Source organism: Esox lucius, chromosome 18 (genome assembly GCF_011004845.1).
Source record: "Esox lucius isolate fEsoLuc1 chromosome 18, fEsoLuc1.pri, whole genome shotgun sequence".
Classification (NCBI taxonomy): domain Eukaryota; kingdom Metazoa; phylum Chordata; class Actinopteri; order Esociformes; family Esocidae; genus Esox; species Esox lucius.
The window spans coordinates 5,735,941-5,752,800 of NC_047586.1; the positions used below are offsets into that span (position 1 = coordinate 5,735,941).

The following is a 16,860-nucleotide window of genomic DNA, read 5'->3' on the forward strand; positions in this document are numbered from 1 at the left end:
TGATTAAGGTGGAAGATAACACTGTCAGTCAGGGCCCGGGGCTGTAGCAATGTGTACACCTGATGATAAAACGTAAATATTTTTATTTTTTTTAAACGCACAAATGAGAGTGTTACACCGAATGAAACGGAACACCTAAATACCTACGGGATGTACTGAAACATTTCATGCAGAATCTACGCCGGAGGGAAGGTTTAGATGTTTAGATGAATCAGGATTAATTCTAATCACGTTCTGCTGAACCGATACACTGCCTGGTGTCTGCAGGACCTTACGGGAACTCTTACATGAGGGTTATATATTTCATGTATTTGTGGTGAAATGGAACAAGGCATGTTAAAAACAATTAGATTTACGGGCGAAAAGCACATCAGTATACAGTGGGGAAAACAAGTATTTGATACACTGCCGATTTTAATATTTGGTACAGAAACCTTTGTTTGCAATTACAGAGGTCATATGTTTTCTGTAGTTCTTGACCAGGTTTGCACACACTGCAGCAGGGATTTTGGCCCACTCCTCCATACAGATCTTCTCCAGATCCTTCAGGTTTCGGGGCTGTCGCTGGGCGATACGGACTTTCAGCTCCCTCCAAAGATTTTCTATTGGGTTTAGGTCTGGAGACTGGCTAGGCCACTCCAGGACCTTGAGATGCTTCTTACAGAGCCACTCCTTAGTTGTCCTGGCTGTGTGTTTCGGGTCGTTGTCATGCTGGAAGACCCAGCCACGACCCATCTTCAATGCTCTTACTGAGGGAAGGAGGTTGTTGGCCAAGATCTCGCGATACATGGCCCCATCCATCCTCCCCTCAATATGGTGCAATCGTCCTGTCCCAAAGAATGATGTTTCCACCTCCATGCTTCACGGTTGGGATGGTATTCTTGGGGTTGTACTCATCCTTCTTCTTCCTCCAAACACGGCGAATGGAGTTTAGACCAAAAAGCATACCACGTGACCTTCTCCCATTCCTCCTCTGGATCATCCAGATGGTCATTGGCAAACTTCAGAAGGGCCTGGACATGGGCTGGCTTGAGCCAGCGCGCGCTGCAGGATTTTAATCCATGACGGCATAGTGTGTTACTTATGGTTTTCTTTGAGACTGTGGTCCCAGCTCTCTTCAGGTCATTGACCAGGTCCTGCCATGTAGTTCTGAGCTGATCCCTCACCTTCCTCATGATCATTGATGCCCAACGAGGTGAGATCTTGCATGGAGCCCCAGACCGAGGGAGATTGACCGTCATCTTGAACTTCTTCCATTTTCTAATAATTGCGCCAACAGTTGTTGCCTTCTCACCAAGCTGCTTGCCTATTGTCCTGTAGCCCATCCTAGCCTTGTGGAGGTCTACAATTTTATCACTGATTCCGTCTCTCACAGTTGAAGTGTACCTATGATAAAAATTAGAGACCACTACATGCAAAATCGGCAGTGTATCAAATACTAGTTCTCCCCACTGTACATCGTAACGTCGTATCTTTACTCGCGCTGCAAATGTTCTAAGACAGGCTGGACTGGTCTATCGGGCGATCGACCTGCGGACGGTTCCCCTACCTCTCGGCAGGGCTATCCGGGTCCAAGTAGCCGATAAGTGGGGGTGAGGACAGGGTCTCCGTTGCGAACACCCCCCCCTGAAGCTGGATGCCAAAGCCCATGATGGAGTCACTGACCAGGATGACCTCTGTGGTCTCGGTATGGACCACCTGGCCTGCTAGGCCCAGGGTACTGCTGGCAAGAGACACTGTGGGGGGAGATGGAGCGATGGGTGGAGAGAGGGATGGAGAGAGAGATGGAGAGAAGGATGGAGAGAATAGCGGTTACTGTACGTACACAGAACCAACTCGCACACACATACACATAATCTATCCTTGTGGGGACCTAACACTAAGCCAGAAATCCGCAGTTCCTGTTTCCAAGCCCTAAATCTAACCCTAACCTTTACCTCAATACCCAAACTTTAATGCTTAAAACTTAAACACCAAAAGATAAAGCCTAACCCTGAACTTAAACCTAACCTCTGAGCCGTACATTGCAAGTTCCCTGGTGGAGACCGGCCAACAAACCTTGCAGGGACTGCATTTTTCCACACACGTGTACATAGTGTGGATCTCCCCAAACACACGCATACACAGACACAGACACACGCATACACAGACACAGCATACACAGACACAGCATACACAGACACAGCGTCCACAGACACAGCGTCCATAGACACAGCATACACAGACACAGCATACACAGACACAGCATACACAGACACAGCATCCAGACTGACAGTGACAGACAGGTAGATTGTTTTTCCAATTAGCCTAGACATGACGGGGGGAGTGGAGTTACTCCAAGCAGAAAATGAGCTGTGCCATGATGAAGAATGGCATTCACTGAATGGCATACGCACACACACACACACACAGACGAACATACACACGTATACACACTGTGAAGCGTGACATTCACTGACACTCACACGAAACATCTCCATTGATCAGACCTGTCTTCGGAGCAGCAAAAATGACAAGGGTCCACTTATCTGAACATCTTCACCACAAAAGTGGCAGAGTCTTGCGCACTGAAGGTTACTATGCTGTGGGGGGGGGGGGGGGGGGGGGTCAAACCGTGTCACAACCTTGATGGACAGCTGAGATTTTAATAGCACGAATAGGGGGCCTTATTACATTAAAATGGTTTGCGACTGGACCACACAGATGGAGGGAGATTGGCCAATTGGATTCAGACCTGCTCTGCTGCTGACCAATAGCACCCATCTCTGCGTCGTAACTGTCCTATGCTGGACTTGCCCTTCACCTAGCTGTTCATTAGTGTTCAACTTCTGGAGCCATACAGGTCAGTTAAGGCTGTGAGTTCTTACAATGTAATGTCCTGGCACCATCACGGCTTTAAAAATCAAATCAAGCACAGTGGCTAGGACAGAAGAAACCTAGAGAGGAGCCCGGGCTCTGGAGGGTGACCCGTCTGCCGGCTGTGTGGCGTGCATTGCAATATAAGACGATCTTCCAAAGTTATAAAGACTTTGATTAATTACAACTCTGCATCCTCTCAATAACTCAATAACGTTCCAAATGGCCTCCTATTCCCTACTCCCACTACAACAGCGTGTGGACCCTGTCCAAAACTAGGGGCACCGTAAAGGGGAAGAGTGATCTACGTGGGAGGCACCCAGATTATTTAGATCACTTTGTGAGTATTCAGATTAAACATAATTAGGGATCATTGATTAGGATTAAACAGCTTTTCATCGTAACAACGCTATATAATTGCCCTGAAACGTACTGGCTAATGACAGTGTAATTAGGTGATTATGGAATGGCCGGAGAACAATGTTTCGTTTTCAGCTCAACACCGATTACCATTTATTGGAGACTAAAATGCATTCTGAGAGCTTTTGGTTACGGCCGCGTCTCCTCTCTCGATCTGTTTCTCTCCCTTCTCTCCTTCCCATAATCTCTCTCTCTCTCCTTCTCCACCTCCCTCTCTCCTTCTGGGTCTGTCTGTTGGCTTGATTGGGACCACCATGGCACCAAGTCACCACCCTCTGTTGATACTGATGTCCTCCTTCATTCTTAATCTCCTCTGTTTTCCTCTACGGTCCACTGACGACATTTCTGTCACAGCTTAATGCAATGCGACCAACAAACTTTGACCTGCACTGTCTTGGCCTGTTTCTCTTTGCGCATCGGAAGAGCCAACATTACCATCATGTAATGAGACTGGAATACGTTCTGGGGGATCCTATTAAATGGAAATATTATTATGTACGTTAAAGGACACAAGTGTCTCTGAATGCCCTTGGCGGCACCTCGTCCCTGCAACTGTACACAATCCACCAAGACCAAAAGCCTCAGGCACCGTGGGTCCCGGGTGAATTTAGGGACTTCAGAGGATGTCTGTTTTTCAGTCCTTCCCTTTTATTTGTCAATGTCCTAATCCTCTTATTAGATGTATGTTTGACAGGCCTTCACCTGCTTTGACAAGGTGGCCATAATGTCCCAGGAAAAGAGACCAATGGTTCTCACCTGGTGAGTCTCAACCCCAAGCTGGTTTGAAATGGGTCTCAGGTGTCCTGAGACAAAACCCATTGAGAACCAATGACTCATAGGCACGATTCAGAATGCAGAACTACACATCAACGACACGTACAAAAACACACCACATGTTTGGTAAAATAAGCTTATGTGTGTGTGTTTGTGTATGCGTGTCTGTGTCTTATGTTGAAGACGGTGTGTATATACAAAAATGATGGTGTGTGTACATTACAGTGTGTGTGTGTGTCACAGTATTATAGTGTGTGTACATTACGATGTGTGTATTTTATGGGGGTGGTGTGTGTATTTGTGCTTATAATGGTCCTGGCTGAATCATCCATTTGGCCGTGTTAGACAGCCCGGACCGGCGTCCCAAACGCCACCCGACACGCTACAGCGCACACTGCTTTCCCACGGCCCCCGCAGAACGTCTGGTCCGAGGCAGCGCCGTACACAGGGACAAAGGGGCCATTTGGAACATAAGTTGTGCTCCCTCCTGGCCGACCGCAAACACCGTAACTCTTGCAGCGCCCGCCGGCCCGGGTCTCTCACGGCACACGGCCCGGTTCCTTTAGCGCTGAGTTACGTCCCCAGCGAGGTAATGCATCACGCCGATGGCCCCTTTGCGTGCACGTCGACTCGACAGCAATTTTTTGTCGTAATGCGCCGAGCCAACGGCCGACAACAGCCCCCCCCCCCCAGCCTGCGGAGGGTTGCCAGATTTAAAACAATAAATGGGGTCCAATCCGTCGGCCCCAACGGGGACGTCAATCTCCAGAGTCCCTGGCTGAACCATCTGACCGGGCTGTATAACAGAAGCGTTGGGGTCGGACCGGTGGGGCAAGGGGCTGTGCTACGTTGTTATGTCGATAGTCACATAGCCCTCTTGTCGGCCATCCTGATGCCTGCGAGCCCTGAGCGTCCAGCTGGGAGAGCTGTCTCATGGACCGCCAGACGGTTGTGAGGGATCATGGAGGGGGACAGAACTGGCAGGTCCCAGGAAGCATATTACAATGTCTGGGAAACAGCCTCATCTGGAAACAAAACCGGCAGGGTCATATTTTCAGAAGCTTTAAGCACTGGTGTATATGTGTCTTTCTCTCCTCCGGGATAATGCATGAATCTCTTTCTCTCCTCCGGGATAATGTATAGATCTCATTCTCTCCTCTGGGACAATGGAGTCACACAGCTTCTTGCGTTTTTATGTTAATCTCATCAGTTTATCACCTTTCTCCCTCGCCCTCTGTCATTCGGTCTCTCAATATCTCTCAATCTCTCTTTTATTCCCAACAAGGATGATGCTCTCCATTCTCCTCTCTCCTCCTAGCTGTTTTCACCCAACAGGCTGCCACTGACAGAATGTTTGGGTTTGATGCACCATTCTGTGTAAACCCAGACACTGCTGTGGCCCTGACACGGGAACCATTCGTAGCTGCCTGTCTGTCTGTCAATCTGTCCGCATGTCTGTCTCTGCCTGTCTGTCTGTCTGCCTGTTTCTGTCTGTCCACCTGTTTGTCTCTGCCTGCCTATTTCTGTCTGTGTCTGTCTGTCTCTGCCTGTATGCCTGCCTGTCTGTCTGTCAATTTGTCTGCGTGCCTGTGTCTGTCTGTCTCTGGCTGTCTGCCTGCCTGTCTGTTTGTCTGTCTCTGCCTGTGTCTGTCTGTCAGCCTGTCTGTCTGTCTTTATCTCATTTCTCCTTTGAATCCTCTATGGTGAGTCACTATCACAGGCTGACTGACTGGCTGGCCGGCTGCACAATGTCAACGCAGGCTGACAAGTGACTTTGCAGCAACCCTATCTCTGTTTCCTGTTTCTCCTACTCTCTCCCCTCCCTCCCTCCCTCCCTCCCCCTATCTTTCTGAGTCTGCAGTGGACTATAGTGTGTAAGGGAGTACAGGGAGTTATATCAGCACTGTGTGCTCCTGTGGAGTGATGACAGTGAGTGCACTCCTTCAGGAGGTGCCACAAAGCCCTTGTCTCCTGTGCTTCGTCACCTGTCCCTCGTCCTTATTTGGGAGTGTGTCCCTCGTCCTTATTTGGGAGTGTGTCACTCACAGCCTGTCAAACCAGTGACTCAGCAGTCAATGTACTTCTACAGGGCTAGTGTGTGTGTGTGTGTGCTGCCACTGGCACCTTCATTGGGGCGAGGGTTGGGGTTACCATGACAACGACCGTGACTGAAATTCACCTTGTGGCAGCGGCGAGCCGAGAGCGCCGAGCTGAGCACAGGTCCCTGGGGAGGTCGTAGTTTGGCGAGTGCATGCAGTGGGACAGCTTCAGCAGGTCACAGTGGGTTCAGCTGCTAGACGGATGTGGCTGTGTTTGTGGTGCTTACTGGCCTAAGAGGACCAACCAACCAGCACAGATCAAACCACTGCAATGTGAGGACCAATCTGTGTTCAGAGACAACCTGCATTGTGAGGACCAATCTGTGTTCAGAGACAACCTGCATTGTGAGGACCAATCTGTGTTCAGAGACAACCTGCATTGTGAGGACCAATCTGTGTTCAGAGACAACCTGCATTGTGAGGACCAATCTGTGTTCAGAGACAACCTGCATTGTGAGGACCAATCTGTGTTCAGAGACAACCTGCATTGTGAGGACCAATCTGTGTTCAGAGACAACCTGCATAGTGAGGATCAATCTGTGTTCAGAGACAACCTGCATTGTGAGGACCAATCTGGGTTTAGAGACATACTGCGCTATGAGGACCAATCTGTGTTTAGAGACAACCTGCGCTTTGAGGACCAATCTGTGTTCAGAGACAACCTGCATTGTGAGGACCAATCTGTGTTCAGAGACAACCTGCATTGTGAGGACCAATCTGTGTTCAGAGACAACCTGCATTGTGAGGACCAATCTGTGTTCAGAGACAACCTGCGCTATGAGGACCAATCTGTGTTTAGAGTCAGCCTGCAATGTGAGGACCAATCTGTGTTTAGAGACAACCTGCGCTTTGAGGACCAATCTGTGTTCAGAGACAACCTGCGCTATGAGGACCAATCTGTGTTCAGAGACAACCTGCGCTATGAGGACCAATCTGTGTTCAGAGACAACCTGCGCTGTGAAGACCAATCTGTGTTCAGAGACAACCTGCGCTGTGAAGACCAATCCGTGTTCAGAGACAACCTGCGCTGTGAAGACCAATCTGTGTTCAGAGACAATATCCACAGTGAGGACCAACCAATCACTGCTCATAAACCAGCCTTTTTCCACTGGGAACCCCAACAATTCCATGTATTTGAACTGTTCCAGAACTATCACACTGTCACACCTGATTCAATTTAACACCTGACTGCACCTAATCATTTAGACACAGACTCCTGGAGTCAGGTGTGTTAGTTTCAGGGCTACAACACAATTAAAACAAATTGAAACTTCGGGAGGTCACAGAGGAAAGGATTAAAAAAAGGTTGTCATAGATTTCTTTCACTGCTCATAGAAAAATCCAGAGGGGGGAACTGAGTCTAGACATGCTTGCATTTTGTTGGAAGCTAGAAAGCCTAATGTACAGAGCATTGGGCCAACAACTGAAAGGTCGCCGTCTAGAATCCCTCACTGGAAAATGTGGGAAATTGGTTTTCTGCACTTAATGCCAATTTTGCTTTAGAGAGAAACTGATTTCAATTTACACCAGCGCAGAACACACCTTGTACACGAGGATGGAGGAACGCAAGCGCCCAAATAATAGTGATAATTAATATAATGGATGGTGAAGGGAAGGGCTAATGGTTTTCCTGATGGCAGGTTATGTGTCTGTATCCAATCACATGTCACGGCTGAGCCGTAAACACACCGAGGCTTTTCCAACGATGGAGACACTGTTCTGCCCCACAATCAGCCTACCAACTCGCACACAACATGCACAAACAACATACTTGCATGTGTAGACACACACACACACAAACACACACACATATACACACACGCTCAGACACACCTGTACAACAACCAGCACGTTATCTCTAAACACTGATTGGAGGAACTCTCTCGTCACAACGGGAGCCAGCCGAAAACACACGGCTCAGATTACACCTCGATCACCACAGCAACTGCTGGCCCAGGAATGGCTGGCTGCTATAGCAACCCCAATCGCAAATCTCTTTCACACCCCATCACCAAAACAGGCTTGCAGCAGAACCCCAGAGGGAGGTGCAAAAGAAATACAGTAAACATATAAAAAAAAAAAAAAAAAAAGAATACTCAAAACAACGAGCTAAACCTCTCCATCTTTCCGTGGCATTAGTACTAAAACCAGCCTCTTGACAGTGGTTGAGTATTTGGCCAAGATACATGACAGGACTTCTGAACATAATGGTTGTGGCTAGCTGTAGCAGGGGATCATGTTTGGCTGACTAGATGTGGGATTTGATGAGTGTCGCTGATTAGCTTGTTGCCTTGGATGGTGAGTCGTGTGTTTATTGGACCTGTCTGACATTTGGTTGCAGGGTCGTGGCATTGACAGGAACCTGGCATCGCCTGACATGACAGTTGCTTCAGCTAATTGTCTCACTGCAACACGGTGAGGATGTAGTGCGAAAGATGGCAGTTCTGTTGTGTTATGGATGTGTATGTGTGTGTGCGTATGTTGTGTTATGGATGTGTATGTGTGTGTGTGTGTGTATGTGTGGCAGGCTGTATTGCTAGCCCAATGAACAATGTGAAATGTCTTTCCAGGATGTAATTACTGGCCAGTCAGAAGTGTAATTTTCCCAGCCACGAGAGAGAGAGTGTGTGTGTGTGTGTCTGGGTGGATGTGTTTTTGTTTGTGAATAAGACAGAGGGGGAGATGGAGAGAGTGGGGGAGGTAAAGATAAAGACAGAGCAGGATAGAAAAAGGGAGAGACAGAGAGAGGGAGAGATAGAGAGAGGGCTAGAGAGACAGAGAGAGACAGAGAGAGAGAGGTGGCAGGAAAGCTAAAAAGGTTAACGGTTGAAGGTTAAAGGTTAACGGTTATCTAGCTCCCTGCAGACAGTTGAGTGGGCTCTGCATGAACCTCCTCACCTCCCACTGTGACACAAAATGGATGCTCAGACATTACATTACTGCCACTCTATGGAATACAAAAAACACAAGGGAACAGTGGGGTGACAGAGATAGGGGGGGGGGGGTGGTGGGGGGCCGAGAGAGGGACAGAGAAAGATACAGACTGACAGACCAACGGATGGAATTGAGATCAAAAGATAAAGAGAGAGCGTGTGTGGGACAGAGAGGCAGAAATTGGGAGAGAGAGATTTGGAGAGACTGGCGCTACAAACCACTAGGAAGTATAACAATGGATAAATAAGACTAGGAAGTGTAGCCACGGATAAGTAAGACCAGGAAGTGTAGCCATGGATAAGTAAGACTAGGAAGTGTAACCATGGATAAATAAGACTAGGAAGTGTAACCATGGATAAATAAGACTAGGAAGTGTAACCATGGATAAGTAAGACTAGGAAGTGTAACCATGGATAAGTAAGACTAGGAAGTGTAACCATGGATAAATAAGACTAGGAAGTGTAACCATGGATAAATAAGACTAGGAAGTGTAACCATGGATAAATAAGACTAGGAAGTGTAACCATGGATAAATAAGACTAGGAAGTGTAACCATGGATAAGTAAGACTAGGAAGTGTAAACACCCACCTGGGCTTTATAAACCCTGTTTGTTGGCCTCCCCCAAGGGGCTCTATAAAAACTGTCTGCAGGCCACACCCCCCTGTCCCTGCACCAAACCCACCTCAAAGCACCGCCTACTGCCAGGATGCGTTTTTGAAGAGCTACCCGAAAGGAAAACAGGCCTCTAGGGAGCGGGGATGGATAGCTCTGGCCTGAAGCCATTTAACGTTCAGTATCAGCCTACGTTTCCCACAACCATACATCACAAGTACTGCCGTTGTGTCGGGAACAATGCAGGAGCACGTTTGGCACAGTCATACAGACCCAGAAATGCTTTAATACCAATAAGTACACCACACACACACACACACACACACACACACACAGAGGGGGCTCAGAATAACTCAGCACAGCCCTGCCTGAAGCTATAGCAGCACAGCGTATAGTCACATTAATACATTTAAGCTGCTGCTAAGGCAGCACAATTCACACAGAGGGAATCGAGAGGCAGAGGGCCACTTTCTGTTAACCGCAGCCATTCTAATAAATTGAAAAGTTCCAGAAAATTCCATGGTAAATGAACAGTACCGTGATGAGGAAACTGTTTCTATGCTCCACATCCTAAACACTCCATCCACTCATCCACCCATCATCCATCCATCCATTCAATCCAATCCACCATCCATCGTTCAAATCATGACGTGACGACACTGAACTGTGACGAGAGGACGTAAGGACGTACATGAGCTCTTGAAGTCCTTCTTCTTGAGCTTCCTCCTCATCATGGTGCCTCGGGGGCTGGTTGGGTACATGTTCCTGGGCAGCGTGCTCATGTTGAGGGAGCTCAGGCTGTATGCGCTCATGGAGGTGGGAGAGAAGGAAGAGCCTAGAGCTGTTGGAGGAGACGGGGAGAATTTACCAGTGAATCACATAAAGCGGCAGGCGTCCTTGGACTGCCACTGCTCAGTGACATGACCACAATGTACAGAAACCACAGAGAGCCTTCAACAAGTAAACTGAAAAGATGAAAACTATTGATAAGATAGTAAAATACGGAGAAAGAAGACTTGTGCTATTCATATTTGGGGTCACGACTGTATTGGGGTCACACACAGAAATGCAATAAAAGTAATAGCTATCTATAAGTTATTATATGGCAGAATATACAAACATTTCTGAGAAAAACCATTTGAAAACGTACATTTTATTTGATGCATGTAATTTCTTCTCAAGAGGGATCAACATTCAGTGAATTTAGGTTTATGGAAAACATGTTAAGGCAGTATTGGATATTTTTAGATTGTTGGGGTTGGGTGGGGTCGCGAAAAAACTCTTCTCTGTGCGTCTATGTGTGTGCATGTGCGTGCATGCATGTGCACGTGCGTGTTTTCGTGTGTGTGTGTGTGTGTGTGTGCTACAAAACCCAGGTTGCCCGACTACGGTAAACCCAACCCAGTTATAATGAGTCCATCGCGGTCCACCTGCTTCTAAACCCTCTAAGCCTTTCGCTAATTAACAAATAACATCAGGACTAATGCTAATAACACCAAGTAATTGGCTCAGGCTGTGAGGAGTTGGAGCGATTTAGGGTGTTTAGCAGTAGCCAGTCTTATCAAAGTGTAGTTTCTTTCAACTTTTAAAGAAGTTACTTAGCTGGTGTGCCAAAGTGCCAAAACGCATTTGCTCAGTGACTGAAAGTAAACGGGAATGTATTTAGTGAATGCTAGCAAAACTCTCTCTAACGGATCTAACCCAGACGCATGAATCTAGGGAAGGTGATAAAGGGCTTTGTTACCAAAATCCTCTACTATCCCTTCAACATTTACTCTCAGCATTACTTTACCCATTGCTGACATAAAAGGTTGACATTTAGTCATTCTCAAGACAGAATACTAGCTGTTTAATTTTGAGACTGACAGCATAAAACCCAAGGACAGAAACCTATAACTCAAAAAGAGTGTTAAACATTTTAACTCAAAAATCAAATCTGACGTAGCACACATAAAGTCTAGAGACAGTAGGCCAAATAAAATTTAGATAAAATGAGACAGAAAAATGGAAAAACCCCAAATGATATGAAAGCCACCGATGGATTTTCCGTTCGACTGACATCAATCACAGGTGGCTGGGACGTCTTTCCCTCATCACTCACTCCATAAGCAGACTCTGGGGACACGTCCCAAATGACACCCTATTCCCTTTACAATGTAGTGCCCTGCTTCTGACCACAACACTGGGCACTGCGCATACACCTCTCCACCCATCGGCTGAGTTGTCCTTGAGATGTAAGGGCCGAGAGCCGGCCCGACGGGATCAATACCACCAGGAAGACACGATGGATCCAACACACAGGACTTCTACTGGACCAAACGACGCAGGGCTGCAACACTGGTCCCGGCTGGTTCGGGTTAAGACAGGCGGGCGGTTCTTTACGAGGGGCTTTCATCAGCAGTGATGATGCGTCCAGTTAAAGATATCGACCGAACTAGAGAGTGAGAATCTATTGGACCTGAGCAGACAGTGTGGCCTGAGGGGATATGTTGGATGTTCCAGGTGACCGCGGATCTGAATCCAGCCTGCCGGGGTGAGGTGTCCTTTTATAGCTATAGCCCTGACTAGACGAGAGAATGCGGGCGAGAGAGACAGGCCAAGCGAGAGAGAGAGAGCGGTAGGTGGGAGAATCTAACCTGCACGGCCCGTGTTGCGGACCGGGACAATCAGACGTCATTATGAGTGGTTGAGCTAGTGCTATCCATTAACACTGACAGACTGCCTCAGGACAGACTGAAGATGGTCCCATGTCACCACGACAACCAAAAACCTCTACGTGTCTAGGACACTGATCTGAAATCGTTAAGAGACCACAGACAGTGTGTGTGTGTGTGTGTGTTTATTGTGCGTGTGAAAAGGTTTTAACATCCAGGCGGGGAACTACAATCCCTGCAAATGCAGCAAAAGAAGGGAAAAGTTTAAGGGGTTAGGGAAAACAGGGTTTTGGTCATGAAACACCGAATAAATAAATCTGTTTAGTAGGAGTATCTGTATGCGTTTCTGTGTGTTTGTGTCTCTGTGTGTGTTTGTGTCTCTGTGTGTGTTTGTGTCTCTGAGTGTGTTTGTGTCTCTGTGTGTGTTTGTGTCTCTGTGTGTGTTTGTGTGCCTCAGCGTGTATTTCTGTGTTGTGTGTGTGTGTGTGTGTCTGTCTGTGTTTGTCTGCGTTTGAGAGAGCCAGAGACAGCTCTACTCTCAGCCATTTTCACAATGTACAAAATTAATTTTCCCCTCGCTGCCTTTCTCTCGCTGCTTTTCTCTCGCTGCCTTCCTCTCTGTCTCTCTGAGGCTGTATAGGAGTGAATGTATGTCATGTTTCCGTACTGTATATCACTGAATGGTTCGCAGTGACAGGGACTTTTTGGTGCCTCCACAATGCAGAATTTCTTCGTGGATAAGTGGATTGACAGTACTTGTCTTTAGTTTCTCTATCAGCGCCGGGCACCTTGCTCTAATGCACTACAGCTGGCAATGAGATGCAACTTGCTACTCCCACGGAGACAGAGGGGAGAAGGAGAGAGGAAAGCGAGAGAATGAGAAAAGAAAGACAGAGGCACATACAAAGACAGAAAGACAGAGAGAGAAAAGGGAGAGATAGATGTAAGGATAAATAGAGCCCTCAGTGCATTTTAGGGACAATGGAGAGATGGAGAGAGCCAAAAGAGGACTTTAGTTCCGCTCTATTTTGCATTTAGCCAAAGAAACCACAGAACGAGAGGAAAGAAAATATAACTTCAAAACTAAACCAATCAAAGGGGAAAAGGCACTAAATGAATGGAAGAAGCATAATAGGATAAAAGACTGAGGACGAGGAAAAGGAGTCGGACAGAGGGAGGAAATAACAAGGAAAGGAAGGAGCGGAGGAGGAAAGGAGGGAGAAGAGGAGGAGAGGAAGGAGAAGAGGAGGAGCAAAGGAGGGAGAAGGAAGAGGAGCAAAGGAGGGAGAAGGAAGAGGAGGAAAGGAGGGAGAGGAGGAGGAAAGGAAGGAGAAGAGGAGGAGCAAAGGAAGTATGAAGAAAAGGATGATGAAAAGGATGAGTAAAGGAGGGAGGCAGTAGAATGAGAAACAGCCAGGATGAACAGGAAGAAGAGCTGCAAGAGAAGCAGGGAGCGAGGGAGGTTTAAGGAAGAAGGCAGGAGCAGGGGAAGAAGACACAGAAGTATGAGACCCATGGACAGGAGGAAGAGGATGACGAAGAGGTGGGTGGAAAGGGGGAGAAGGAGAAGGAACATTACGGGGGTTGCTGGGGGAGGTTTTGTGGTGCTTGGAGGCCTGGTGTCTCTGGGACTGGTCGGGATGGTAGGTGTTATAGTGTTGGTAGGGGAGGAAGTTGCTGTTGTTGTTGGCTGAAGAGGATTCCCAGGGGAGGGTCCGCGTGCTTCTCTGCACCTTGACTGTTCACACAGAGAGAGAGAGAGACACGCCACGGGGTTAGGGGTCACACAGGGTTAGGGGTCAGGGGGGGTTTGAACAGGAGTCAAACAGGGGTCGGGGGTGGGGGAGGGGGGGGGTAAAGACATAAAGGAAAATCTGCTCACTAGTCATTGGTTTTCAGGAGGGTAAAAACATGACATTTGATTGGAGCAGACACAGTGAATCAGGAGGTTCAGATGGTCGATGGTAGAATACCTTTGAATTTGCATGGATGCCTACAGGGGTAACCAAATGCTAAGTGATATGGAATGGATTTTGATTAAAAGTTAGTGCAGATTCCGACTGAGTTATAGATCAATTTGACTGCAGAATTAGTCTCATTCTCTGGAAATAATGAACAAGACCCCCCCGAACCAGCGGTGACACATTTCAGTTGATTATTATTGAGCCCACCCCCTCCGGGACCAATCAGTGCAACTGCATAAACGGCAGATCTCCAAGGCAAAGACTCACAACTTGTCCAAGTTAGTCAAAAGGGCGAGCGGTATTTGAGATATCGTGTGCGATGCGCACTACATACAAGATATTCATGGTGTACCATTAATAAAACCCATTCCTAATGCAACAACACCATGTCAAAACACCAACATGAAATGAAAAACATCCTTCTTAAAATACTCCTAATTGTCTGACACATTTGATCAGGGCCCACTCTTGAAAGAAGTGCCCTCCCAAGGGGATAGGATGCCCTTTGTGACGAAACTGGGGATTGTTCTGGAACTCTGTTGAGAGAATATGGAAATCAATGCCGGCTCTTTGCACTTCACACCGATCCTCTCTATTTCGGGAAGCAGGGTTAAATTTAGAAACTGTTTGCGCAGCTGGAAACCCTGATATCAGAAGAAAAAAAAAACGAGGCTGACGAGGATGGAGGCCTGCTTACAGGAGAGATGAATAGACCGGAGTGAAGAGAGGAGCTGAGGAGAGGGAGGGGGAGGGAGGGGCCGAGGAGAGGAAGGGAGGGCAAGGAGCTGAAGAGGGATGTTTACGTAAAGCGATGGATCCATCATTCTGATAGCATCTCCTCTCTGTTCAACTGGCTGAAGGGCAGGCTAAGGAGAGAGGGGGGAGGGAGACAAGCCGTGACAAAGCGAGGGAGAAACGGCATCTCTGGTCAGGGGTGATCAGAACTTCTATAGATCAGTGTTATCCCCTTTTTCCTCTCTGTTGCCTCCTCTTCCTCATGAGGCATTTATATGGGTGGGTGAAGTGATCCATTGTCATACATCTTCATGCGCTGTTTTCCCTGTGTTGTGACAGGAGGGAAAGTGCCTCTCTATGACGGCCCAACTCATCCTCTGACCCAACAGGAGTCCTTGCAGGGCTTCCCAAACGCCACCATACTTGACCAAGGCAACAGGGTTTCACTTGGTAAACAGGCGCGGGAGTTTCAATCCTTCAGGGTTGTCACGGTGATCAGCTAGCTCTGAGAGACATGGCACCTGTACCCGACAACGTCAACCTACACATTACGGAGCAGTTGTTTGATGTCGGATAATCCGCGCGTGTCGGTTTAATCTCTGTTTGGCTCCGGCAGTCCTAGCTGTCTGCCATTACAGGATAACTTGGATCCCAGACAACTGAAATGCTGCTACAGGTGGACAATGCGTGCTGCAGGCGCTGTCACGTAACATAATCCCCATGTTGACAAGGTCAGTGTGCTGGATGTAAAATCACCCCATCCAAATTCCAGGACAAGTTCGACCGGGTTACATATTAAATGTAATGCGTTACAGTTATGTGTCTAAAACTTTTGGTGGGTAATCTCATTGCTTTCTGTTACTTTTACAATACTTTGCTATTAGGAGATCCAAAAGTTTACAGGCCTGTGAATGGCTGAGGGAGTCCCAAACTACTAGTAGTAGGGTCCCAAACTACTTCTTGCAAGCTTGTACGCATTGTATTGTGTCTGGTATGTCAGCCTGTTTGGTTCTTCTGGAGATGTGGGTCTCGGTGGGTACTACTAAGCCTAGTGCTGTGGTCGGGGTTGTTCCTGGGAGGATACAGGCAGTAGTCCAATACTGGTGCTGTGGTCGGGGTTGTTCCTGGGAGGATACACGCAGTAGTCCAATCCTGGTGCTGTGGTCGGGGTTGTTCCTGGGAGGATACACGCAGTAGTCCAATCCTGGTGCTGTGGTCGGGGGCGTTACTGGGAGGATACACGCAGTAGACCAATCATGGTGCTGTGGTCGGGGTTGTTCCTGGGAGGATACACGCAGTAGTCCAATCCTGGTGCTGTGGTTGGGGGCGTTACTGGGAGGATACACGCAGTAGACCAATCATGGTGCTGTGGTCGGGGGCGTTCCTGGGAGGATACACGCAGTAGTCCAATCCTGGTGCTGTGGTCGGGGTTGTTCCTGGGAGGATACACGCAGTAGACCAATCCTGGTGCTGTGGTTGGGGGCGTTCCTGGGAGGATACACGCAGTAGACCAATCCTGGTGCTGTGGTCGGGGGCGTTCCTGGGAGGCGTTTGCTTGTGACGGCGTGTATGTGTGGGGCAGGTGTGGGTGTGCACACATTTTAAAACAACAGGGGGGAGTGGAAATTATGCTAATATATACTTATTTTCTGAATAATTTTTCTGCCATCGTAAGTTACATCCTCAATGAAGACAAATGAGCCAGTTCCAGGGGCGGACATACATCCCAAACTTAACAAACTACCGCTTTAACACCCCTTTCACAATGGCATACAGATGAGGTGGTACACTTTGGATCATGGGCAAATCAT

General features: G+C 47.9%; 1 protein-coding gene across 17 annotated transcripts in view; it reads right to left on the minus strand.

Annotated features, from left to right (window-relative positions):
- The window catches only part of grip1 (glutamate receptor interacting protein 1), a 325,906-nt gene that overhangs the window by 37,512 nt on the left and 271,534 nt on the right, over window positions 1–16,860 (minus strand). For 12 of the 17 annotated variants that reach the window (XM_029114786.2, XM_029114783.2, XM_029114777.2 and 9 more), the window contains 3 exons: window positions 13,930–14,088; window positions 10,388–10,537; window positions 1,550–1,736 (listed from right to left, as the gene is read on the minus strand). In XM_029114786.2, coding sequence (XP_028970619.2) covers window positions 1,550–1,736; window positions 10,388–10,537; window positions 13,930–14,088 — 496 coding nt within the window. The remainder of the gene's footprint in view (window positions 1–1,549; window positions 1,737–10,387; window positions 10,538–13,929; window positions 14,089–16,860) is intronic. The other 5 variants (XM_029114789.2, XM_029114790.2, XM_034287897.1 and 2 more) reach the window with 1 other exon arrangement.